At 38.0% G+C, this 26108-nt stretch overlaps 2 protein-coding genes across 6 annotated transcripts; one reads left to right on the top strand and one right to left on the bottom strand.

The window, feature by feature from the left end:
- Window positions 1–1824: 1824 nt before the first annotated feature.
- On the bottom strand, window positions 1825–24955 carry LOC136851484 (uncharacterized). Of its 2 annotated transcripts, none has more exons than XM_067125593.1 (4): window positions 24840–24955; window positions 12573–12720; window positions 4963–5112; window positions 1825–1965 (listed from the first exon to the last, which is right to left on the bottom strand). In XM_067125593.1, exons 1-4 carry the CDS (start codon window positions 24845–24847, stop codon window positions 1918–1920), a joined length of 354 nt encoding a protein of 117 aa, XP_066981694.1. In that variant the 5' UTR covers window positions 24848–24955; the 3' UTR covers window positions 1825–1917. The 2 variants fall into 2 exon arrangements, with proteins under 2 accessions (XP_066981694.1, XP_066981695.1); XM_067125594.1 differs by having other exon boundaries at window positions 1832–1965; window positions 12582–12720.
- LOC136851483 (uncharacterized transmembrane protein DDB_G0289901-like) lies at window positions 7857–16013 on the top strand. 4 transcript variants are annotated; one of them, XM_067125590.1, is made up of 9 exons: window positions 7857–8168; window positions 9320–9442; window positions 9552–9698; window positions 10999–11046; window positions 11350–11391; window positions 12691–12732; window positions 14362–14403; window positions 14735–14776; window positions 15510–16013. In XM_067125590.1, the coding sequence occupies exons 1-9, from the start codon at window positions 7976–7978 to the stop codon at window positions 15521–15523; spliced, it is 693 nt and encodes a 230-aa protein (XP_066981691.1). In that variant the 5' UTR covers window positions 7857–7975; the 3' UTR covers window positions 15524–16013. The 4 variants fall into 4 exon arrangements, with proteins under 4 accessions (XP_066981691.1, XP_066981693.1, XP_066981690.1 ...); XM_067125589.1 differs by having other exon boundaries at window positions 7875–8180; XM_067125592.1 differs by lacking the exon at window positions 14735–14776.
- Window positions 24956–26108: the final 1153 nt, after the last annotated feature.

The raw sequence follows: 26108 nt of genomic DNA, 5'->3' as shown, positions 1-26108 counted from the left end.
ATATATATATATATATATATATATAAATTTCATAAGTGCTATTATATATATATATATATATATATGCACCCAATTTTCTGTACCCACCATTGCACAGTCACCAGGAATAGCCATCCACTAGGTTTTTTTTACGATATTTTTCAGAAGTCAAAATGAATCGGTCTAAGAAATGTGTATAAACACACCATACTCTGTGCTTGACGCGAAAGTGAGCCCTTGGAAAGCATAAAGTCAAACACACAAATACAACATGAAACATTATAGTACTATATGTCACCTCTTTTAAAGGGAAAACATTGTAAGATGTGCCGAGCAACAGTAGACGAAATATCTGGTTAAAGTTATAATGTATTATCTATAACTTTTGGTGCTCAATGGTAAAATCGATTTTTTTGTTTATAGGCCTAAAATCATAAGCTGGCGTTCCACAGTTCATCTTAAAAGTTCATAAGAATTCTATCTGTCTTATTACTCATCTCTAGTGATATTTAGTAATGAAAGGGAACACAGCATTAATAATTCATCTACTTGTTCTCAGGTGATCCACTTTGACTGCTGGCGATAGATAATAGATGAACAAATGTGTCGGATGCGAGTATGACGTCAAGGGTTAGTCAGTGCAACGATTACTGGCTGCCAAAGCCAATGAACATTTCTTTTAATTTTCTGAAGCTAGAAATGGATTCAAGAAGAATCTACTTATTATAAAATTATCTTCATGTAATCTGAAATAAATCAATTATGCCTGTAAACTTCTTGTCTCAAAGAAATTGAAAAAAATTGGTATTGAACAGCTCTTACGGCTGAACGAAAAGCTATGGAATATTTGGATATGCTTCGTGAATCTAAATGTGGCAGAAGAGATTTTTCTTACAGTTTTCATATAAAAAATATACTCGACAGTAAGTTTTGGCAGAATACATCACAGAAAAGATGGTATTTTCTGTAACAAAGAGAAGAAAAAGGAAGGAATTACCTCAGTTGCCCGTTTTTCTGTTTAGAGCGAGATGTTAAGAATTCTGTCCCTATCTTTTTGAAACAGCATTATCGATCAGAAATACCTCATCGATTTTTAAAATTTTTCTGATTATGAACAGGCACACGAAGCTTCCTTACAGGTAGCACGGGCTCTTGCTCCAGAAGCATTCCGATTTATATATTTCAGTTTGACCAAGGCAACAGCATGTCACTCACATACCTCGTACAGTTGTCACAATAACTGTATTTCAACAGCTCGCATTTCGTCTTTTAAAATGTGAACTTAGCTGCTAATGAATATATGCTAAATTAGAGAACGGAAATACATCCCAAAATACTTCATCGAGTTTATATTTACATAAAAAGCTTTGTCATTTGGTGCAGCACTCTACATGCTGCCTGGCTACAAGTTGCCATATCATCGTTCTGGATCTAGTACTATGAGCAAGGGAGACTTTCAATGATTGGATCTTAAAAGGTTTTCTCTAAAATTCTTAGTCGTCGGGAAACTTAAAACTACATAAAAAAAAATTAGAAGCAGCAGTAATAACTATATATGTAGTACCAAGGTAATTACAAAGGAAAGTGGTGAATTGTAGGAACATCGATTACTTTGACTCAGAGGCGGACAGGTGTACTGACTGAGAAGAGAATGGTTTAATCTCTCTCTCTCTCTTTTCTCTCTGCCACTGAAGTAATGGAGAAAACCATCTGTGAAAGACGCAAACTAAAAACTTAATTAATATTTCACTACTTCAACGAACTACACTGATATATTAACGATAACCTAATACTTTTCTTACGAATCAATCTCAGTAAAGTACGTATAACTATCATCATACTCACACTGTTATGAATAACAATATAAAATACCAGGGTAACTTCATTTCGGTCACCAATTCAGGCTAATATGTGACGCTGCTTCAAGGGGGGAAAAAATCAATCGATCATTGATCTTCTTGGCCCATTGCGAGGAAACTCTTCAATCTGTTTCAAAGATGAATTCTTTTCATTAGTTTTCATAACGTTGATTATTCTTATTATATTCAGAAGATGAACCCTATTCATATGAAACAAGCCCACCAAAGGGGCCATTGACTTGAAATTCAACTCCCAAAGAATATTTCTTAATTATATGAAACGACCAAATAACTTGAGGGCCTTCAAGCATTAGTCGTTACCAAACACATGCACAATCTACGACTTAAAAGCAAATGACTGCAAATTTTTATGCAACAAAAACTCTTAGAGTTCTTAATTAACGGTTTTAACATCTTTATTAGAATGCATTTTTAAACTGAAAAGTTCTGACACATACTTTAATATTATGATGACTTTTGTTCTAGAAACTACATACTGTGATTGTTCAAGTTTGTAATCCAAAAGGTACCCGTTTAATTAATTTTGCTCTACAACTTTTACCAGCAATGACAGCTTAATATGAACCTGCCATAATCTAAAATCACTTTTCTTTATACATTTGGCTTCCATAAAGATAAAGGAACAAGACGATGGTGTGGAAAACATCAAGGGTTATCCTCAGGGGAAGGGACGCTAATTCCTGAGATGTACGCTAATATTGTACCAGCCCAGTTTTTTGCCGTGTCCTAGGTTAGGTTAGTTAGGTTAGGTTAATACCTCACTAGTAATTTGGGTGTGAGAAACATAACGAGATTATTTTCAAGAAACTTCTACGTTTAGTTTTTGAGATATGGCATCCCACTTTTTTCAGGGAAAGATCCCGGTGCTTGGTTACATCTCGGGAAAATGTGGGAGGGATGTGCAAAGTGACTCAGCGGAAGCATGAAAATATCAAGAAGTGTGGCATTGAAACAATGATGCCAAATGGTCTGCTTCCTAGTGATTCCAATGCAGATGATCTGACTACTGGAGGACCTGATGGTGATGCACTAAGATGCTGTGAGGGAGCAGTACCAAAGAAATCCCTGAGCCTACTCTGATGAATGGATTGTCCCTGCAGGAGCTTCAGGATATCTGTCGTATCATAACGGACCGAACTGAATAACCTTTGCTTAACCATTCCTTGTCATACTTGGGGTATTTATCAAACTTGGTGAGGACTCAGTCATGAGCCTTGCTAAAACTGGACATTAAGGGAAGTGCAGACGTCATCCCTTGTCGTCATTGGTATCCTGGGTAACAATCTCAGCAGCGGTAATCTCCTTGTTGTCCATGGTCTGATAATCACGATCACCACCATATTCATCCGACCAATCAAAAATGTTGTCCTAATCAGTATCATCTCTGGCCTTCCTCAAGCACTGCTGGCCACCTGTAGCACCAAACTCTGGAAAATCACTTGCAGCCTTGCCAGTGTATAGCCTATGCCCTATACCAACCACATTCCAAAGTAAGAGCAGATGGTGCACCAAGCAAGAGCCCCGCTGTAGATTGCTAACTTGAGTTCCAATAATTCTGCAGAGGGCCTTCCCTCTGAGTATCTAAACTGAACCCCTTCACCCACTCTTCCTTGTAAACCACCATCACTTCATCCAGGATTCAACGTTGGTAGCGGCTCTTCACTGTTACCCTACCTGACGTAGAGTTTGCTGGACTGGTTTTATCCTATGGATGGTTTCCTCCATTTCAGTGTTTGATTAGTAAAGAAATGAAAGAGGATTTCCATCATGTTTGTGTCATTCTCCTTTTTTCATGGGAGTAACTTGTCCATTTGCATGCATTTTCTGTAAACATTTTATTCAGCAGGTAGGTGCCATGAAGTGGCTTGGTCACTGGCTCAGTGGTTGGAGGTTGGTCAGATGGCATTTTTGCAGTTAAGGGGAGGACCACTTTCCAGATCAGAATGCCAGTTATTTAGTTTATAAACTTAATACACGGTACAATATAGTATCAAAACTATGGATAAGAGCCATACAACACGTCCATACACCATACGTCTATGGCATTAAGATCCATCCATATAAAAAATGCCATTAGATTTAACTTCCATATCAATGCTTATTTTTAAAGATAAAATAAACTGTAATGTAAGAACAAACAACTACATGATACAATAGAGTATCAAGTTTACACTTACATAAAAATGTATATTTATTCGAGGCAGTATTTTAAATATTGCCTAGCACCACACCATGAGGCAATCTTTGGATCCAGTATGTGCATGCGAAAATTTGAAACTGACTAGCTCTTGGAAGTTTTCTTCTCAAGAATCCTAGTCGTGCTGATATAGCAATTAACATCATAATTAGTAATGGGCCAGTAGGTGAATGATTCTTGGGATTAACATCCACTGTCGTCAGAAATGCTTGGTAAACACAATACAGACTACAACCCTGTAATCTGTAATGAAAATTGAGGGCTCCATTGGGAAACTAATATTCCTGTATTAAGTTTTTTTCTTAGTTCATGGTAAATATATTTAGTCAATGTTACTGAAGCTTCTAGTGGTTTTTGACAAGCCATGTATAGTAGAGGCAGAATATAAATACATCTCTAAATCACTCTCTCAGTCACAATTAGCTGCAGTATATTGGTTGCAGATATTTATCAGCTTTACTGAAAATCAATGACAGAAGAAAATAAAAAGAACAAAAATGGGAGGGGGCGGGGGCAGATTTGGACTCTTCTTTCCACCTAACCAAACCCTAAAGGTATGGCTTCTCACTAATTTGCAACTCTATGTTAGATATGAGGTGGGGAGGGGAGTGGCTTCTGAATGAGTTAACCAAATATTTACAACTGAAGTGAATATGTAGTACATTAAAATCCCAACAATTAAAGTGAATATGTTATACATTAAAATTAAAGCAAAAACTATTAAAAAACAGCACTGCTGAAAACTATTATCTACTTAAGGATAACTGCAAATCAAAACTAGAATGGAAGTATCATGTTGCCACCACCACATGTGCACCATTGCTGATAATACATGAAAGAACAAACAATATAATTGTTAAGTAAAACCAGAATGTTCTAAAACAAATCATGCAACACTGTACATACCTTTTTGGACCACTTGGCTATGGCTATAGGCTCTGTCACAGATTTGTCAGCTGCTATTATTCTTGTTATGGAGCTCAGTATTGTTGAACCTCCTGTAGCAGCCATTCCTTGACCAGTTCTTCTGTATCGTTCAAGGAGAGGAAGACCTGTCTGGGGAGAGAGTAAGGCAGTGTCACATGAACATATTCTGTCATTAAGCTTTCTTCAGATGGATGAGTGGAGTGACGAGGGGAGACAGCATGAGAAATGAAGACATTAGGGGATCAGCAAGAGTCTTATAAATGTCAAAGAAAGCCCCAAAGGTCATGATTAACATGGTTTGGGCATCTGATAAGGAGGAGAGATGAAGAGAATCATGCTGCAAGAGAAAGCAAGGAAATGGAAGTGCTAAGGACAAAAAGAAGAGGAAGGCCAAGAGAAGATGGAGAGACTTCATTCAAGATGACACAAGAGACAAAGGAAAAAGGAGGACACAAGATAGAAGCAGCTACAGACAGCTCATTAAAAACAGCAACCCTGACTGGGGATTAAGCTCAGGAGAAGAGTCTGTGTGTGTGTGCGTGTGTGTAAAAAGTGGATCCACAAAATTATAACATATTAACTGGTGCTATTTATTCAAATAAACTCCAAAATAATAGTAAAGAATTTATTGTGGATGGGACCCAAACACTGGAAACCTATGAAAACTGGTCACATTTGATAAATGATCAGAGTATGGACCTTCTTCTTCTTCTTCTTCTGTGTGTGTGTGTGTGTGTGTGTGTGTGTGTGTGTGTGGGATTATTATAGTCAGCATCTTGAAACAATTTCTCATTTTAAAAAAGATAAGGAGCCAGTTGACAGTTCTGTTAACAGGTTGAAGTTAAGAAGAAAATAGTGCAATTGAAAAATACAAAAAATTTCTCTGGATTTTTCAGATGTGACCATCAAGTATCAATTCCATTTATGAATTAAGGCTAACGAGGGAGATCTTAAATGCCATCACCTTGGTATTTAGAATGTCATACAAGTGTCTGAAACAAATTTTATTTGACATTTCGATAAGCTCGCCTGACATTTGGTGCCACCTGTCAGCAAGTGTTTATTGACACATTCAGACTGCCTAAGTCAAATTATAATTTCACAGTATACTCTTGACTTCTCAATCTCCTTTTCTGTACTGGACTATTTCTTTCTCTAATGATGCCCCTCACGCTTGTAGAATAGCATTTTGCTAATTGAAGTACGAAAAGGAATAGGAATATAAAATTTAGGTCAAAGGTCAAGTGCTATGAGGTCATCCAGTGCTGAAAGGGAAATTGAGAGTAAGAAGGTTTTAGAGGTGTACCAGGAGGAAAACCGCGACATTTGCAGTATGAAACAACTGTTAGGAAAGGGCAGAACGTAAGATGGAAGAAAGAGAATATGAACAGAGGTACAGTAAAAGGAATGAAAGAGATTGCAGCTAGGGGACAAAGGGACACTGCACAGAACCTTAAGTAATACCTACAGTGTACCGCAGGAGGTGCACTGACGGTATAAAACCTCTAAGCGGCATCCAAGATGAAAATGAAGATATATCTAATTTAAGAAATTAATTGTGGCACGAGAGAAGGAGATATCGCAGAAGAAATATAATCTTCAATTGGCAAATGGAACCAAAATGATACCTGAAACCCGGGCCTTCTGAAATGAAAATAAAGATGATGAAAATCTAATAACTTGTGAAATTACCATTAACGTCAACCTGTTATATGCAAAACTTTTTTGTTTAGCATCTACAAGTTTAAAGTCCTTAATTGATATGGATTATTTTTTATTTATTTATTTATTTATATTTTTGGCCATTCCATCTTCCCTTCTATGCCTGACCATTCATTTCATCCTGAGTATCGTGTGAGTGAACGGAAGTAAGTGCAACAATAGGTGAGTTCCTGTGTGTATATATATATATATATATATATATATATATATATATATATATATATATATATATATATATATATATATATATATATATATACAGTGATATATATAATTTATATACTTAATTTCATCTATTCACATTTATTTTGTTAATTATTTTTCTTTTCTATTTAATATCTAATCTCTTCTTTCTGCATTTCCTATTATCTTCTTCTGTTGCTTCTTTGAAAAGAACACCGTGTTCTTTGTAAGCTTGAATTTCAAGTCAATGGCCCCTTTGGTGGGCTTGTTCCATATGAATAGGGTTCATCTTCTTATTAATAATGTGTATGTATACATATGTATATGTATACATATGCATATACATATCTGCATCCAGTCAATGATGGTGGAAAAATTGGTCAAGATGAGATAGTGTAACATTATCTGGACTTCCCTTGTTAAAAACATCTTTCTAGACTTTTCTATCTTTAAGAAAATCAATCTCCCTAGACTTTTCTTAGGTTAAAGTTCATCTCCCTAGACTCTGCTTGTTCAAATCCCTTGTGCTTCAGAAAATGCTTCGATTTATCATTAGCTATAAAGCCACTGTCTAGTACACTCTTCGACTGGTATTTGACCTTTCTTGCATAGCATACGTGGAAAATAATTTTCTTGGAAACTCAGATATCTAACATTTAACAGTGACACAAGTGTTCAGTTATGACGTTCAGTTTACTAAGACGCAGCTGTTCTAAACGGTACACGGAGGCTTGCTTTGAAAAATGATGTGAAAAGAAAATGTTTTCTGAAAGATATTCCAACAGGAAACTTACTCGAAATGATAATAAAACAATATCCACCAGGAGGCCAATACACTTGAGAAAAGACTGCATTTTTAAATCCACAATGATTCGTGGACTTGATAGCCACAGAATCGAACAAACTTCGACCTTTACAGTCTGACACAGTCTCGACGGTTTAAAAGGTTAGTCCAAACAGCCAAGCTTGGCCATGTGACACGCCTGGCAAGCTATAAAGGCAAACAACAGATCGACACGTGCTCAGTCGAGTTTTTTCCCTTGTAGACATCCAGTGAGACTCTGAAGAAGCCTCCTCTTTCTCCACCATGGCTCAAAACCTACTACAGCTTTTAACGGCACTGTTTCTCTGCTTCAACCTTGCCTCTGGTGACTCTGGAGACAACTTTGGCGGCAACCCTGGTGGTGACTTTGGCGGCAACCCTGGTGGTGACTTTGGCGGCAACCCTGGTGGCAACCCAGGTGGCAACTTTGGCGGCAACCCTGGTGGCAACCCTGGTGGCAACTTTGGAGGTCTGTGTGCTTTAGAAACTGTGGCTTCATTGGTGACTTTCTTTCTTTCTTTCTTCTTCCATGCTCTAAAAGATGGTGCTGTCTACAGGTGCTTGATGAACAACAGGCTTCATTGGTCACATTTCTCACTCTTCTACTTTCTGCAGAAAAAAGTGGGACTGGAAAAAATTCTGCAGAGGATGCTACTGTTTACATGGGACCTGAACAACAAAGGTTCACACCTGCACTGCTCCTACCTTTTTCTTTTCACTTTGTTCCCTTTGCTTTCTTTTGTCTTGGCTGTCCTACTTCTTAAACTTGGTCTTGCTGCTAGTAATGTCACTGCTCATTTACGATGAGATCTTTCAGCCATCCTATTAATAAAATATAATACTAATAATCTTCCTACACATTCTCTCTGTGGTAGCAGTTGGGTAAGATTAACCAGGCCTTATGCCATCAGAGGTACTTGCTGAAAGGCAGCTCAGAGGTGGGGTAAGGACTGGTGTGGTGGTCTGAACTTTGCTCAATGAACTGAGACCCTATTGCTAATTTTGCCATTCAATCAGGCAACTGTTTATATTCTGACTCACTAAAGCTGGAGTTGAGGTGTTCAAAGGTACTTTTATAGGATAATTAATAAGTCATTTGAAAGTGACTGGGCAATCAATGAAAACAAAGGTTTTCTTTCTCTCTTTTGGTAGTTCACCTCCAGTTATTCAAGAAACCAAAAGAGGCAGCTTAATGATGCTGAAGTCTTCTGTAGTAATAACAATGAGTGTTTTCAAAAGTGCTGACACCATAGTCATGACTTAAGTTTTACTTACACTACTCAAATGAAGCTGGTCTTATGTCAACACAGTCCACTATTCCAATGTGCCTGTAAGTGTGGCAAGCAGTTGAAGGAAAAATTCTGTTGTGGACCTGTGGACTCATCCAAACAACCCGACACTCTGATACTGACCGTTGTATATAGTACCAACACTTATGCTGTTTGTAACTGACACTGTGTTGTCTACTGAGTCATCTTGATTACATCGATATGTTCTCCTATTGGTGGTTAGTGGCTCTCTAACCCTTTGCCTTTCCACATGGATTACTCATATTACAAAGTAAATTATCACTGTCGAAACTAATCTGCATCTCTTTCCCTTTGACAGGCTGCACGTACAATGACGAGTGGCACACCGTTGGCGATAATTTTGTGGTCCAACTTAGCACTGGTGGCCCACCAGAAGGCAATGCAGTTCACTACCTCTGCACTGGGACTGGACTGATCATGGGTATGTTGAAGGTCTTGCTTGATCTCACTGGATTATTATTATTATTTTTTTTTTGCAATTCTGAGAGCTTAAATTTAATCACTTTTACAGATTTTATACATTATTCCAGTTGGATGTGCACTTCCCCAGACACCTGGAAATCCCCAGGGGAATGGCCTTTCCTTCCCAGTCGGAAGTAAACGGTACTTTGGTTGCGATGAGTATGAGTGTAAGGAAGAACTTGGATGGACCTCAACAGGAGTGACGGCCGAATCTTGTAAGTCATACTGTCTGACTTTACTGTATGTGTTAAATACTTCATATATCACATCCCAAATTAGGAGGGAGTCTGAAAAGTGTACATCGTAGCTATTCAAGATTAAGCCAGCCTCTTAGATAGGGTCTCTGGGGTATCAAGGAGTGTTCAGAGTAGTAGGCACATAGGAAAGAATACTGTAATATAGAACTGACTCTGTGCTAGTGGCACAATGAAGGAAAAAATGGGATATCTCAAATGCATTTTACAAGAATGGCAAATGATGCACAAAATACCAGAGGATAGTGCAACCATGTCCTGCTGGACGGAGCATTTTGAAGGTTTGCCAAATGTTGACGTTTCAAGGGTGGCAAAACTGGAATATACAAGACTTGGTGGGGTTAATGGACGCCTAACAATGATTGCAAAGAGTTGATTAATAAAAGGGACAAGAGTTGATGGAATCAATAATATCTTATGCCTTTTTCAGGTGGCAAGTGTGAATGACTTTTGTGAGTAGAGTTTGCCTGGTTTAGTAAAGCTTTCAAAAGAATTGACATGGAATGATCATCCCTTGTGTAGAGTGAAAAGTTATAATGAGGAGAATAATCCATGTATGAACACAATATTGCTTGGTTTTACCAGAAATGCAACTGGAAACATTCCGATTCAGAAAAAGAGACACTTGGTTTGATCAGAATTACACCTGAGCAGACTAAATCAAGTTAGAAATTGCAGATGAAACCAACTGTCCTAATGAAGCATAAAAAACTGCTTTCTTAAATTTGGAGATTGATGGACACATTTGTGTAACTGGAAAAGGTCATGTAAAGTTTCTTTCCAACCATTTAGTGGCTTAAAATGACATTCTGTATATCCAGAAAGGAATGCATAATGAAGGCTATCTAGATTCAAATATCAAAAGCTGCAACTGCCTCGCCTCTACGGCTATTAGCTCCTTGTCATCAACTGGGAAGAGAGGGATTTCATATACTGCATACTAGATCCAAACCTTTGGGATTTTAATTTGGCCAGCCAATTTGGAGGCTCAGTTTTTTGTAGCTTAGTCTTAAATAATTAAATTATCCCTAAGCAAACTAGTAAACTTCATTGTCAGCAAAAGTTTCTTATCTCAACTGGAAGACATATTATGAGGGTTCATTGTTTTATGTTGAAAGTTACTTGAACCAATTTTTCATCAAGTTTATTGTACTTACTGACAGTGGGGAAGGCAGCCACTGGCAGGTGCTGGCAGGCTGCTGTCCTCACATGTCCAGTCACGTTTAAGAGAAGAGTGTGACTGCTTTTCATTTTCCGACAGGCATTACAAACCCTCCACCTGAAACGACAACGCCCGATGAAAACGGTGGTGAGTATAATTCAGTTGCACAAACAATTTTCCTGCAATGTTCAAGAACAGATGACAGAAGAATCTCCAGGTCATGGATGGTTCAGCCCTCTTGGCTATTTTTATCTTCATATTTTGCTTCTCTGATGAATTGAATCCTACTATATTCCAATCCACATTGTATTATTTGATAAGAACCATGGGATTGTAGTTTATTGATAAGAAACAACCACAGGATTGTAATTTCCTGAAGAAAAACAATTGGACTTCAAGCTAATGATTTAAGTTCCTCTTTTTGTAATGATTTTTTCTTAATTCAACTAGATTCTACAGTCGGTGGTGAATCAACAAACTCTGGTAATGAAGGCAAGTACCCCCTTTTTTCTTTTAAATTTTAAAACATCTTGTCGCAACATCAAACTGTTTGTTAAAGCAAACACTTAGTAGTTCAACTCTCAAGAAATATTCTAAGAGTGTACAATTTTCTGGACCATACTTATGACTTATAATTGCTCACATCTAAATGATAAAGTGAAAAGTAATAAAAAAAGTTTAATCTTGATTGACACGCTGTTCCTGAAGACTGAATGAAATTAGATTTTAGCTGGTTTAGGCAGAAGATCAAGAACAGATGTTAATAAACAACCATTTCTGGCTAATTAGAATGAGAGAAACATACGATCATACATATAGGAAAGGGGAAAATGTTGGCTTACTAATGCTGAAGCTTTGGTTGGTTTTCCTAGCAACTCTACTGGAAATGTTTTGAAGAAAAGTGAGAGTTGAGAAGCAACTGGAGAGTAAAGATAAAATTGATGGTCATCATAAAATATATGAAAATTCTATTTAAGAAAAGTGGAACTTAAGGAAGATATAAGAAAAATATTTGGAAAAATCCATCTGAAGTTTCTTCCCAACTGTCTGGTGGCCCAGAATGACAGATTGTGGGAAAAGAACGTCAAGCGAAGGCTGTATAGATTCAAAGGCCACAGGTTGACAATCATCATTTTATATATAGAATATAGAATTTCAGCCAAAGGCCAAGTACTGGTACCTATGAGGCCATTCAGTGCTCAAAGGGAAATGGAGAGTAAAAGGTTTGAAAGGTGTAACAGGAGAAAAACATCACAGTTGCACCATGAAGCATGTTAGGATGGGGTGGGTAGCAAGGTGGAAGAAAGATGATATGAACGGAGGTACAGTTAAAGGATGAATGAGCTTGCAGCTTGGGGCTGAAGGGACGCTGCAAAGAACCTTAAGCAATGCCTACAGTAGTGCACTGACAGAACTAACCCCCTATGGAGGACAATCATCAATTGAAAAGGGAGAGATTACATATATGCTAGACCCAAACCTACAGGGAGTTTAATTTGGCCTATCAAAGACTCACCATTTTTCTTCCTGTACTTTGGTCTTAACTATTCATACCTTCTCTCAACGAACCTGTAAACCCTTTTCAGACATAGGCTGATCTTAATCAGAAGACATTACGAGCAATCGTTGTGGAACAGTGATGTCTATTTGAACAATTAGTTTGTAAAACTTACTTTTCTTACCTTTTTAATTGTCAAGTCAGACACTGGGAAGAGATGACATGTCCCTCTGCCCTGAAGTGTCTTGTTAAGCTCATGATCAGAGTGTGACTGCTTTTTTGCATATTTACAGGTACTACAGAAGCCCCAGCTGCAACAACACCTGGTGAAAATGGTGAGTACGTCTTAGTCACATTTTTCCGTAATAGTCACCATACTCCAGAATATGATTACTGTAAGCAGATAAATACTTAAGAGGTTATCCGTAATAGTGACCATACCCCAGAACATGATTACTATAAGCAGATATATATTAAAGAGGTTATCTATAATAGTCACCATACTCTAGAATATGATTACTATAAGCAGATATACATATTAAAGAGGTTATGCATAATAGTCACCATACTCCAGAAAATGATTACTATAAGCAGATATATATTAAAGATGTTATCCATACTAGTCACCATACTCCAGAATATGATTACTATAAGCAGATATATAGTAAAGAGGTTATGCGTAATAGTCACCATACTCCAGAATATGATTACTATAAGCAGATATATATTAAAGAGGTTATGCGTAATAGTCACCACACTCCAGAATATGATTACTAAAGCAGATATATATTAAAGATGTTATCCATACCAGACACCATACTCCAGAATATGACTACTATAAGCAGATATAGATATATATTAAAGAGGTTATGCATAAGAGTCACCATACTCCAGAATATGATTACTATAAGCAGATATATATTAAAGAGGTTATCCGTAATAGTAGGATAACCATAGTCCAGAATTTGATTATAAGCAGATATATAAAGCAGAGGTTTTCCATTATAGTCACCATACTGAAGAAAATTATTATAAGCAGATATACATTGCAGATGCATAATGGCACAATTGTGTACATAATTAACAAGTTCTATAAAGTTCTAATTCCTGGTAAGCCGGAATACAGGATAATCAATAAACTGGTTGTTCTTCAGTAGATAAAGGAAAATTAGGATCAGAATCTCAAACTAACCAACACCAGACAACAGGCTAACTTGTCTGCCTTCTGAAGATATGGAAATAATTGTATGGTTGTGGAAAATTAAGAAAATTTGTCTACAAGGTAGTGGTGCTACAACCAAACTCTGTCTTACCTTCATATGACGCCACCCTACTTACGAACATTCAACTTACAAACATTCAGAGATACAAACAAATGGAATCGTTGCAAATTAAAACTGTGTTTAGAGCGCTCCCCTTTGCCACCAATAAGTTTACATTTTGCTTTGCGCACCTATTCTGTATATTATGTACAATGTGTTTTGTTTTAAGATGGAAATACGTGCTGTACTACAGTAAACCTCCTGTATTCGCCGTCTCACGATTCGCGGACTCACCTATTCCGTGGATTTCTCTGTGGAACGTGTATAAACATTTGCGGAAAATTCGCCCATTCACGGTATTTTTCACTGAGAAATATTCACCAATTACTGTATTTTCATATCATTTTCATGACTAAATGCACTTTTTGCAATAAAACTATTAAAATACTCAGGTATAAGCATTTTGAGAAGTTTCTTTTTTTCGTCTGAACTATCAAAATAGGCAGTTCTAAGTGTTTTAAGTATTCACGGATTTTAACTATTCGCGGATGGGGTGTGTGGTACGCATCTCCCGCGAATACAGAGGGTTTATGTATACTGATTCATGGTACACAGACTGAAAAGGAGTGCGTAGCATCACCAATAATGAACATGCATGCAAATTACACTTCCCTCATAACTTTTCTGATCTCATTCCACCAGGTCCAACAACTGGTGGGATAACAATTATTGCTGGTGGCAAAGGTGAGTAATTCTTTATACAAAGCATGGCATAGTAATTTTTGGGCATTGCAATTTCTTTATGAAAATCATGGGTTTGTAATTCCTTGATCTTAAACAATGGAATTATAATTATAGTTCCTTTCCATGATATGATTATGGTAATATTAAGACCTATTTCCAGGTACCTAACTCAACTCACATTCTATAGTACCTAAATACCAGGCCATGGACTTACCATCATCTCTCCGTTCATAAGTAATTCAAATTCAATTCATTTGATCTTTAAGGGGATTAAAACTAATAACTAAAGTTCCTTTTATTTATAAAAATAATTTTTTCTTTATTCAACTAGATTCTACAGATGGTGGTGAATCAACGAGCTCTGTTGATGAAGGCAAGTTGAATTTTGTTTAATTTTAAAAGGAATTTTGAACTATTTTACAATGGAAGCCTCTCACGCTATGTAGTTCAATATATTAGTTCTTCGTTGGAGGGGTGGATAGAGATGTCGCCTGGCACGCTGTTGGCCCAGCGTTCGACTCTCCTGCCCGCCCAATGAAGAATTAGAGGAATTTATTTCTGGTGATGGAAATTCATTTCTCGTCATAATGTGGTTCGGATCCCACAATAAGCTGTAGGTCCCGTTGCTAGGTAACCAGTTGGTTCTTAGCCACGTAAAAATAAATCTAATCCTTCGGGCCAGCCCTATGAGAGCTGTTAATCAGCTCAGTGGTCTGGTTAAACTAAGATATACTTAACTTTTCTCCACAATATTTTGTTAATTATAATACCTCCAATAATCATTCTTTCAGGACTTTTTTTGCAAGATGAACAAAAATTACATACTAAAATGATTTTCTAGGCCATATCGGCAACAAGCATTTGCCTGATTCCAAAACACAGAGTGAAGAGTTGCAATGAACACATAGCTGACACTTTTCTTGGCATTCTAACTCCTTCAGCAGGAAGAACAAAGCAGAAATTAATAACCAACGATTTCAGGTTAAGTAGAATGAAAAGAACAAACTTTCAAAAGCACTACTAACAACTTTTTACCAATTCTAGAATAAAAAGACACCCGATCCAATATCTAACAAATAATTTTATCACCTTGGCTCTTCCCACAGGGTTCACACCGTAAGGAACTGATTCTCTTCCTGTTCTGTATCAACTGGGCAGTGAAGAAAACGATGGTTTTTGCAAGAAGAAGATATTACTTAAAATCCACTGAATTTCTCTGCACTTTCCACCTCGTTACCCACTATACTATAAAGAGCCTTTAACCTGTTCTTACTATTGCTCTTTTTACTATTAGAAAATCTGCTCTTATTCACACTGTTATTCAGGAAAATGAATGAATATTTGTATCACTGACATGGGCAATGGGCGTTTTATTATGCAGACTATCGTACAGAAAAAAGTAAATTAACTGATAACTCTTCATATTACCAAGGTTAGACATGAAGTTGCTTCTGTTCATACAAGTACCATGTTTGATAAATATATCTAATTATATATCAGTATTTATATATTTATATGGATAAATTAAAATGTCAATAATCATACTGCTATCATGCTACATATTTGTGATTATTACTGTTGTCCTATCCAATAAATCTGACTAACCATAATACATTATTTAATACCTTTCCAATTTTCAACAAGAATTCAAGGGGTGAGGTTCCTAGCCCCATGTACTATACACACACACACATATATATACATATACACACAGGCAGTCCCTGGTTATCAGCGGGGAGTTCCATGCCTGACAGCGTGACGATAACCAAAAGTTGCCGATAACCGGAAATCGATGAATATCGGTGCCGATAAGCAGGATTGACACCTCTGTCAGGTGGGTATCAGCACCAAAAATCCAGTTATTGTTGTCACTAGACAAACGCCATAAAACCGAATCACCGATACCAAGGCTGCCGATAACTGGGGACTGCCTGTATATATAGCCTAATTTCATTCTCCGTAAGTAAAGCCTTCAATCCAGCATCATTAAAACATAGGGTCCCCACCCCCTTACAAAACACCTGAAAACAAGATACACATCTGCAAGTTGCCTTTGCAATTTGGCTGTCACAGGACCATCATTCTTTTCACTGTAATATCAAGCTTTACTGGCTTTAACGATAATGGCAGTCATCATACATTCTAGTATGCTAGACTTGCTAAATTCTGATTTTGTGAATAACTTCATGTTCCCATTGCCCACAAAGGAAGGCTATTTTACACCAGCTCAGCTCCACATAGGTTGTTCTCTTCATTCAAAAACTGCAGTGATCATCTTTTACCAGCCATCAGCTGGTCTTTCCAAGGGGCACACATACCTCACTCTGTACAGATCCTGCTCAGCTCTCTAAGAGTACAAGGCTCAGCTCTCTTAGAGTACAAAGCTCAGTTCTCTAAGAGTACCAGGCCACTTTTCAACTCCACACTTCTTTTCAGCCTTATAAAACTACTCTGCCTACCTCTTGGGGGGCACACCTTGAGAAGCATATGCTGAATTCAGATGATTATGTCAAATTCTTCTCATGAATCTTCTGGCACTGGACCAGTTCAACTGGCTTGTTAAAAACTGCATACAACTCTCCTCGTAAATCATCTAGCGATAGACCAGTTCAATATAACAGTAAAAATAGGATTGCAGAAAAACTCAACAATGGCATAATTCCAACTCTAGCTGACAACCTGTTGCTAAAAGATGTCAGAAAATAATCAAGGTAACAAAGTACCAGTAATCAGCCTACAGTAATAGCTTATTGAGCAGTGTCAAAACTACTGAGTTGTTCTTTCACAAGACTTTTATGTAAATAGTTTCTTGAAAGTAAAGTAAAACAAATCATGTTTGGTGGTCTTACGCCTTCAGGAAGTTGCCTGGTAATGTGGATTTGTTCAATGACAGGTACACTCCGGGTGCTTTCAGCTCAAATTCAGTTAAGTTACTTGGCCACTTAAGTTAAAAGTTGAAAGGTGCTTGGTTCCATTTCTCCACTACCTTGATGTGCCCAGGCAAACATCAGCCAAGTTCCCCAACCACCCACCACAGACCCTCCTCTGCGGCAGCAACTGGCTATGGGCTATGATACCAAGTCTGTGATTTTGCATTGCCTTGGGGAAGCACGAACTCCTGGCACTAACCTGTACCGGTGAGCACTAGTGAGACATCTACGGTGATTTAGTACACATACAAGTTGGATCTCCCCTTCCTGTCATTTTCAATCTTAACAGATTGAAAGTGATATTCTGAAGTAATGAAATGTGTTATAAGTTGCGTCATAGCATAGGACTTGTTAGTGCAGTTAAGCTTATCTGCAACAAAAACCGGCAATGTGCTCAGTGAGCTGGCAAAGAGTCAGCTTAATCTAACAACAGCAAGGCAATATATTCTCCCGCAGTACAGTAATACATCGGCTTAAGTTATAAATATATATTTAATGTTAAAAGCTTGCGGATGCTTGAAATGTCCATGCTCTTACAGGTTTTGAAGACTTTGATGACAATTGGCTTGTGTGTTTTGGATGTGAAGTCTGCCTGCTATCTTTCAGACTGCATGCAATTCAAACTTAATATGGTAAAATATATTAACTGTAGTGAAAAACTAATTACTGTACTGTTATGAAATTGTCAGCCTTGACTTAAGAGCATAAACACAGAAGACAAGGCAGGAGAATTTGGAATCTGGAGGCTGAAATGGACCACTTAACCAAGGTTTTGTTCCTCTCTTTCCCATGTACATTTGCAAATGTTTACATGAATGGGCATTGAAAAACATAGTTCTTTTAGCATAATTCACATGACTAAAAATAAACCTCTGTAAGAACCTTGAAGATGACTCAGTTTTCTTAGGTACCACAGGTACTCGCTCCAAGAGAAGCTTTTAGGAAGAATGCACTGTGTACTATTCAGGAAACTTGAAATGATCATGCATTGTAATAATGTAAATTAATGTACAAAATTATAGTATTATTCTTTTAAAAATGTGAGAGCTAAAGAGCTGTAATTCTTGCCTAGAATGACGCTCTGACTATATGAACAGGCAGTCCCCAGGTTACGTCAGGCTTGGGTTACGTCGTTCCAGGTATGCCTCTTGCATCACAGTGCCGTTAACCCCGATTTTTCAGCGCCGTGAAGTGGATTTAAGGTGCCGTTAGCTGCTTTTTGGTGCCATTACCCAGACTTACAGTGCTGTAAGTGCTATTTATTCCCATTAAAATTATGATGCTTCGGGTTACGGCAATTTTTTACTTACAGCGCACTGCTGGGACAGAGCCTGCGCCATAACCTGGGGACAGCCTGTACTTACCCTGTTCCACACTTCCTTCCACTCCATAGGAGTTTTTATGGGAGGATTTACAATGCATTTAAGAAAAATAGGACAGTGGTCATCCACTGACCACTCACTGTGTGGATGGATACTAGATGAACATCTGCTCAAGTTAATAGGAAGCATGCTTCAGTATATGCTATGTAAGGTGCACCCTTCTGAGAAATCATGGAAGAGATAAGCAGAGCAGTCTTCTGATGCTAAAAAGACATGCAGAGTCTGAACAATGGTGAGTTGCAGGCCTTTTACTTAAAGAGCTGAGCAGGGGTGAGGGGCATGTGCCCTATGGAAATACCTGCAATGACTGGTGAAAGAATAGCACTGCAGTTTTTGGAGGAAGAGGACCCGCATGGAGTTAGACTGGTGCAAAAAGCCTTCCTTTTGTGGCCAATGGGAACATAACGTAATCCACAAAATATACCAAATGACTATGTATTTGTTTCTCATCTCTTTTGTCGTTTACCCACTTATTTTACTGATTTTGTCTGACTACTATAAGCAATTTGGGACCAACTGCTGTTCTTCGTCTTACATTCATTCGCCTCTATTTCCTGTGTTTTTCCCATGGGTCAGCAGTGCTTTCAAAACTACAGCATAGCACAATACTGAAATTTATTCATTTTTAACTCTTGCATCATTTGGATAATCAGTGACACGTTGCTTGAAAAGTAAACTCTTCAAGTAACAGTCATGTGAAAAAGTGTCTTATTTACATGACGTTCGGTGGGCAACCGACTACTGCAATTTGATCAGGTATACGTTTTTCTAACGTATTCCCAAATTTACATTTTCTATGTAAAATCTTAGTTATCTTATGGGTTTTTTCATTTTAAAGTCAAGTAAAAGATTATAATTTTATCACTGAATATATATTTATCTATCACATGCTTTTCCACTAGCATATATTTGCAGTTTGCAGCTAAAGTCAAAAGGGCCAAGCTCAAACCTCTGTGATTGGCACATCACTAGGTTGTACAGACAGACTTTGGTTTAAGGACTGCCCAAAAGCAAGAACCAATGCTGGCATAAGGCCAGCGACATGTACACCAACAACCTAGGTTTGCTTGATTGTCAAGTGTGTAGGTTCCTGATTGCTGGTGGTAGGAGCTTTTTCATACTGGCACTGTTTCCAGCTCTAATTACAACAAGAATGGAGTAATTTGTAGAAGTTTAGTCCATTGTTTCTGATGTTTAGTGCTACTTGGGGAGTCCAGAGGGGCAAAGCTCCCCCTCCCCCTGGTTTGGGCACTAAGGCTAGGAAGGTAAGGTCTGGTTAGATCAGGACATGGCAAGGTTAGGTTTGTTTTCATCTGCAGAGCCTGTTTCCGTCATTCTACAATTGCCTAAAATGCACATGCTGATCCTTCTAAGTATCACTTTTGTGCACTGTGCATGGAAAAATAGCCATCATACAAATTTTTTCAATATACCATTTTGGTATCACCTCCCTTTCAAGGCACTTCACTGTAGAGTACATACAACTGGGTCAACCTGACAGTATAGCTAAAGAAATAATTCTGAACACTCCCGTGCAATTTCCTGTGGCTGAAATAGAGAGTTGTTTCTGGGTGTACATACTCCAGCAACAATAGAAACAAAGTTTTGGCCTTATGACTGGAAACCACTTTGGAAAAAGTCAGGCTTAATCTCAGCCACACAAACAACTGGCCCCACCTTTAGTCAAAACAGCCTCGCGTCTATCCTGGCTGTCATTTCCACATTTAGCAGATGTATAATACTAAATTATAACTGGTTTTACACAGTAGTAAGGCATTAACTAAGGAAATTAATAAACATTAACTAAATATATTGATGTTTAAAAATGTAAAAAGTAGCTTGAAGAGAATCATTAGTACTTTGGTCAAGTTGTCCAGATTAACTTTTCAAGTCAGCACTCTGCCAAAACAGATGCTCTGCAAGGTTAAAACTCTAAAGGCAAATAATTTTTGTTTTTTCTCTAAGCATCCCTTACTTTGTTTTTAATGTATGCTTATGTACGCTTATGTAGGTGGTACCTACTTAGGCAGGGTCAGTAGCACTGCATGTCCCTATGTCCTAATAACCTTATCATAAAGCACCTGTGTTTAAGGATAGATGTGAAACTGACATCAATTTGTAACTCCTTAAGAGCTGCTCTAGATTAACCGGCTAACTTGTGACTCCAATAACATTTACATTAATGAAACTCCAAAAAATCCCTCAAACGTTGGGAGTATTATTACAACATTCACAAATCAAAGAGCAGACAATTCAGCTAATACTCAATTTAAAGTAAAAGTATTTGTACTCTGTTGAAGACAACAATTTCCGGCACAATGTGTCCTGTTTTCATCAGATGAATTGGTCACTCAGGCTGGTAAAAGCAGGAAACTCACATATGGACTACCTAGGCTAGCATAGGCCTCTAGCTACTAAATGTTTTTGTGAGATATTTATGTTTTTACACTTATTTTGAGCACAGTGTTCTTCCAGACCTAGCCAGTCATTGAGATCAAGCAAAGAAACTATCCTGTTTAATCCAGTTATTGAGATCAAGCAAAGAAACTATCCTGTTTAATTTGGCCCAAGCAGACACCAAAATGAACACTTCTGAACACCAAAGGAGCAGTTGCTGGTCTAAAGCCCAGAGCTTTGAACTGGTAAAGTCCATTTGCATATGGCACGGAGGGCCTCCCTGGAAGACTGATGGATGGGTATCTGAAAACATGCATCCTTTAGATCTACTGAAAGCATGAAGTTGCTTTTACTGACTGAATCCAACAGAGAATGAGTTGTTTTCCTCTTGAAACCCAGCCTCTAGCACAAATTTGTTCCATGAGAAGAGGTTGATGACTGGTCTCCAGCTTCCAGTTGACCTCCCTACAAGGAAAAGTTGACTGTAAAAGTCAGAGACAGGTCATTACAACTTCCAACTCAATCTTTTCCAGTATCATCCACAGCTTGGGAGTTCCTGGATTGCAGAACAGGATCATTAACTCATATGGGAGAGAACACTCCTTGAAAGGTAGTCTGTAACCATCCTAAAGGACAGACTACTGGGAGCTCTGCCCCCCGTCACTGCCACATTGTCCAATGGCATGACAGGCATCCCCCACTCATGGTAGCTGGAGAGGAGGGCCAAAAGAACAGGGGGGACCATTAGCTATTTCATGAAAAACCCTGGGCTCCCTGGTATGGTTTCAAGGAGGTGTGACCCTGCTTAATACTCACCACATAATTAATAGTGGTTGCCCCAATGCTTGGTCACAGTTCTTTGATTCCTTGAAGGGCTGAAGAAGACTATGCAGTGGATTAAGGTGTCCCGGTTATCAAGATGCCTCTTCTCCACTGCCACCTCCACTTTACCATTTGCATAGAGTACAGAGAAATCTATGACTGATCTGTCCAGCAGAAACAGCCTATTCTCAGTCAAAACTTGACAAGAGAAGAATGTAGAGAGACAGTTTTGTCTACAAGTACTCCAGTAAAGCCATCAATGAAGCAGTGGTCACTGATGGCCAAGCTCACTGGGAAGAGCTTGGCATGAGTAACTGCGTCGGTGCTGTCAGGGAATGCTCTGGTCACCTACCTTCATGTGCATGCCCCTTACAACAAAGCAAGAGGAGAATGAGCAGAAACAGCATAGGGAGAGGGAGGGGAATCTGAGAAGAAGGTACTGAAAAGATTCAACTCTGTCATGGGCAACGTATACCTGCCTGGGGACACCAGTAACCATATTTGGCCCTCCTCTGTTTCCTCCCAAAGCTCTCCTACTGCGAAGGAGACCAGCCAGCACATCCTCAACGGATAACACTAACACAGGCATAAAGCGGCCAAATGCCCACTCAAGTACTTCGCACTTCCCTTACTCACTTTTCCCGTTCAAATCCATGTTGAAAAAACAAAATCACACTGAGCGTAGCAAGACATCTAAACTCAACCACTGCCAAAGAGAAAGACTTGGCTTATGGCAGGTGAGGAAGGAATTCCCTTACTCTCCTACCTACCACTATAACACCTTATTACCAAGCTTCAACAAACATTCTCAGCTGGCAGTGAAGAATACTCCTGCATAATTACAGTAAGAACAATAATGATAAGAACAAACTTCAATTAGGGTTACATAAGGCCAGCATAATCTAGAATATTTCAACAAATGTTCTGCCAGATTATCAAAATGTAGCTAGGTGGCTGCTTGCCTGAAATCAATAAAACCTCACTAAGAATCCAGGTATAGTATGCAGCATCATACATGCAAAACTGTAGCAGTCTGCAGATTCAAAACGAAGCAGTTCATTATAGTGTCAGGGCAAAATTTCCCAACAAACTGGTGATTACCCAGGGTAGGTAAGATTGCAATGTGTCTTTTTTAGACTAGGTTCAAAGCCATCCCAACTTTCCCCTGAAAGGTAAGATCACTTGGAACCCAAGATCATGTTAGGCTAGGGAAAGTAGGCAATGGCATTTTTTTTTCATTCCGCATTAAGGTAACACAAGCAGGAAAAACTCCAACTGGCAGTAAGCTTTGGTGTCTTAGGTCAGCTTAGGATGCATCTCTAGGTTAGGTTAGGATGTATATCTGTAATTAACTTTTTTATGTTCCTTAATGGAGGAATTACAATCAAAATGAAAGTAAAAATTAAATATACCTCTAAAGTTATCAGAAAAATCAGTCACCCACATAAACTATGTTCTGCATAGCCTCTGTGGAAGGAGAAACAAAAGAATTTAAAGTTGTAACTAAGCTGTCATTGAAAGTCTACCCGTGGGGTAGGTCTAACCTAACCCCCCACCTACACATGCACTATTTGGGTTTTGGACTATAAACCTTTGAAATATTAGATAACATATACAAATCAGTATAATTAGCCAAAGTACCTAAACAGATAAACGTCAAAACAGTTAGGTTAATTAGCCAAAGTACCTAAAATAGTTGGTTGAGACTTTTTGAGACTTTTCCTTTCATTTGAGGTTAAGGTAAAATAAGTAAGGAAAAGCTCCATAAACCCCCTCCAAAGCTAATCTGTCTATAAAATATGTTGCACTGCCTATGTTGAATCCATAATAAGGCACACAAACTTGACATCTGGAAAATGCATATGCAGCAACAACACTGGATAATATGAAAACTGCATTGGTTTATTTATTCATAGGAAAAACAAAATGAAGTTTTCTCTGCTTTACAAAAACATTGGAAAACACAGCCTACAATAAAATTATGAACAGAATAGCAACACAAAATGGATAATATGACAACGCTAAACGCTGTGGACATGCAGGGCAAACTCAAATTGGCTCAAATTCAAAGTAGGCCTATCTGTATAGCCTAGTTACATAATCTCTTAACTACTAGGCTAGGTTAGGCTAATAGGCCAGGCCTAAAAGCAGAGCTGAAGGAGGGAACTGTCCAAGGATATGCTACCAACCCCCCCAAAACCCTAACCTAACCTAAGCACAGCCTATGCTTTTTGGATTATGGCCTATAGAGCAGTGAAAACATACGACACAGGCCTAAACGAATTAGTATATTTAGCCAAATGTACCTTAATCAGGGGAACATCTGTGTGGAAAAAGTAAACAGCCTAAGTTATAATGACAGGTTTCATGGACATTATCATAAGCTTGCCTAGGCTACACAGGTAAAAAAGTTAAGTATAGCTTAGTTTTACCAGACCACTGAGCTGACTAACAGCTCTCCTAGGGCTGGCCCGAAGGATTAGACTTATTTTACGTGGCTAAGAACCAACTGGTTACTTAACAACGGGACCTACAGCTTACTGTGGAATCCGAACCACATTGTGACGAGAAATGAATTTCTATCACCAGAAATAATTTCCTCTAATTCTTCATTAGCCGACCGGAGACTCGAACTCGGGCCTAGCGAGTGCTAGTCCACAACTCTACCGACTCGCCCAAGGAAGAACTAGGCTACACAGATAAGGCTTGGAGAAGTAGGTAGGTAGGCCTATTGTATGTGATCATTTTAATACAAAAAAAGGGGGTAAAGTATTATGGGTGCAAGTGCAAACCATATGCAACGATAATCCAAAAACAGTTTGTGGTGCAATCGAGGAAATACACGAAAAGTGCAACACGTAAACCACTAGGCTTAGTTACGAAAGGAAAATGCACATGGACTTACTTCTCCATCGTAAACTGTCAATGATGACGGTAACACTTCGTATTGCTCATTACCAACTGAGTATTATTATCAATTAGCAAAATAACCGTCCCATAATGATTTCTCGAAGTTTTTTTAAATATCACGTCTTTGATAAGCTAAATAACTCTTCTTGCTCGTTAAATTCCCTTCCTTTACACGACTCTTATTTAAAGATATGGAGATAAAATTAAATAAGATGATTATTGAAATTTGCTATTTAGTTTTTAATAGCAAAAACAAAATTAATCTATGCAAACATTAGTCTACTTTTTAGGGAATAGTCTTGTATTTATTAGAGCTTTTTTTTTTTTTTTTATAGCAGGGCCCCCTTCATTTTAGAGGTAACCGTGATGAATTGCTTTTTTATATATTTTACCAATAACTAAGTTTATTCCACAAATAAATCACATTTTCTGCTGTTGACAGTTTAAGCAAAGTTGCCAGTATTTATCAGAATCGGCAAAAAAAGTCTAAAAGGGTCCTTATTTTCATAACATGGCAATTGAGGAATGGACGTGACTTTCTTTACGACTTAAAATATCGTGACAAACGACGATACGATTCAATATCCAATACTGAAGATAAATAGATGCATGTATTTGAATTTGTACTAAATAAAATTGAAGCAAGCTTACTGAATAATAAACGCAAATCATAGACATCATGAGTCATACTGATTTCATTTTTAACTAAAAGAACGTCTCGCAGATGTAACAGACGTGACTTTCTTTACGTCTTAAAATATCAAGCATGACAAACGGCGACACGATTTAATATCCAATAATGAAGATAAATAGATGTATGTATTTAAATATATATCTCAATAAAAATGAAGTAAGCGCATTGAATCATGAACACAAATCATAGACTACATCAAGAGTCATATTGATTTCATTTTGAACTAAAAGAACGTTTTACAGACGTTCTTAAACTCGTCTGCTGAAAAGAGATGAGACTTCCGCGGGCAGATTGCATGAATGAATTAGTTGCTTCAGAGAAAACTAGTTATTTTTTTGACAGTGTAGTGACGGAAAACCTCCACTAAAATGAATGGCCACATCCTTCGTAAATGGCTTAGTGGGAAAACGAACTGGTTTTCATTTTTATCGAGAAGTTTACAACCACTCGGGGTTGTTTATGATGGAGGCTTCAGCTACTAAGAAGGTTCCTGTCTGCCGCCGTATTCAAAATGCGATATTTATTCCTTGTAAAAGGTAAGCACTCATCTTTGTTGATAATGTACGTTGC

This window comes from Macrobrachium rosenbergii, chromosome 23 (assembly GCF_040412425.1).
Source record: "Macrobrachium rosenbergii isolate ZJJX-2024 chromosome 23, ASM4041242v1, whole genome shotgun sequence".
NCBI lineage: Eukaryota > Metazoa > Arthropoda > Malacostraca > Decapoda > Palaemonidae > Macrobrachium > Macrobrachium rosenbergii.
This window is presented reverse-complemented; position numbering and strand designations above follow the sequence as displayed.

Bases quoted from the DNA above. Each gene is read 5' to 3' on its own strand.
- LOC136851484 (XM_067125593.1), bottom strand. The intron at 5,113-12,572 runs GTAAGTTTTACA...CTCTCTCCCCAG, and splicing joins CAATTAAAAAGGTAAGAAAA to ACAGGTCTTCCTCTCCTTGA. The intron at 1,966-4,962 runs GTATGTACAGTG...TCTTTGAAACAG, and splicing joins TAGCCAAGTGGTCCAAAAAG to ATTGAAGAGTTTCCTCGCAA.
- LOC136851483 (XM_067125589.1), top strand. From the start codon at position 7,976: ATGGCTCAAAACCTACTACAGCTTTTAACGGCACTGTTTCTCTGCTTC. The intron at 11,047-11,349 runs GTGAGTATAATT...TAATTCAACTAG, and splicing joins AACGCCCGATGAAAACGGTG to ATTCTACAGTCGGTGGTGAA. The intron at 11,392-12,690 runs GCAAGTACCCCC...GCATATTTACAG, and splicing joins AACAAACTCTGGTAATGAAG to GTACTACAGAAGCCCCAGCT.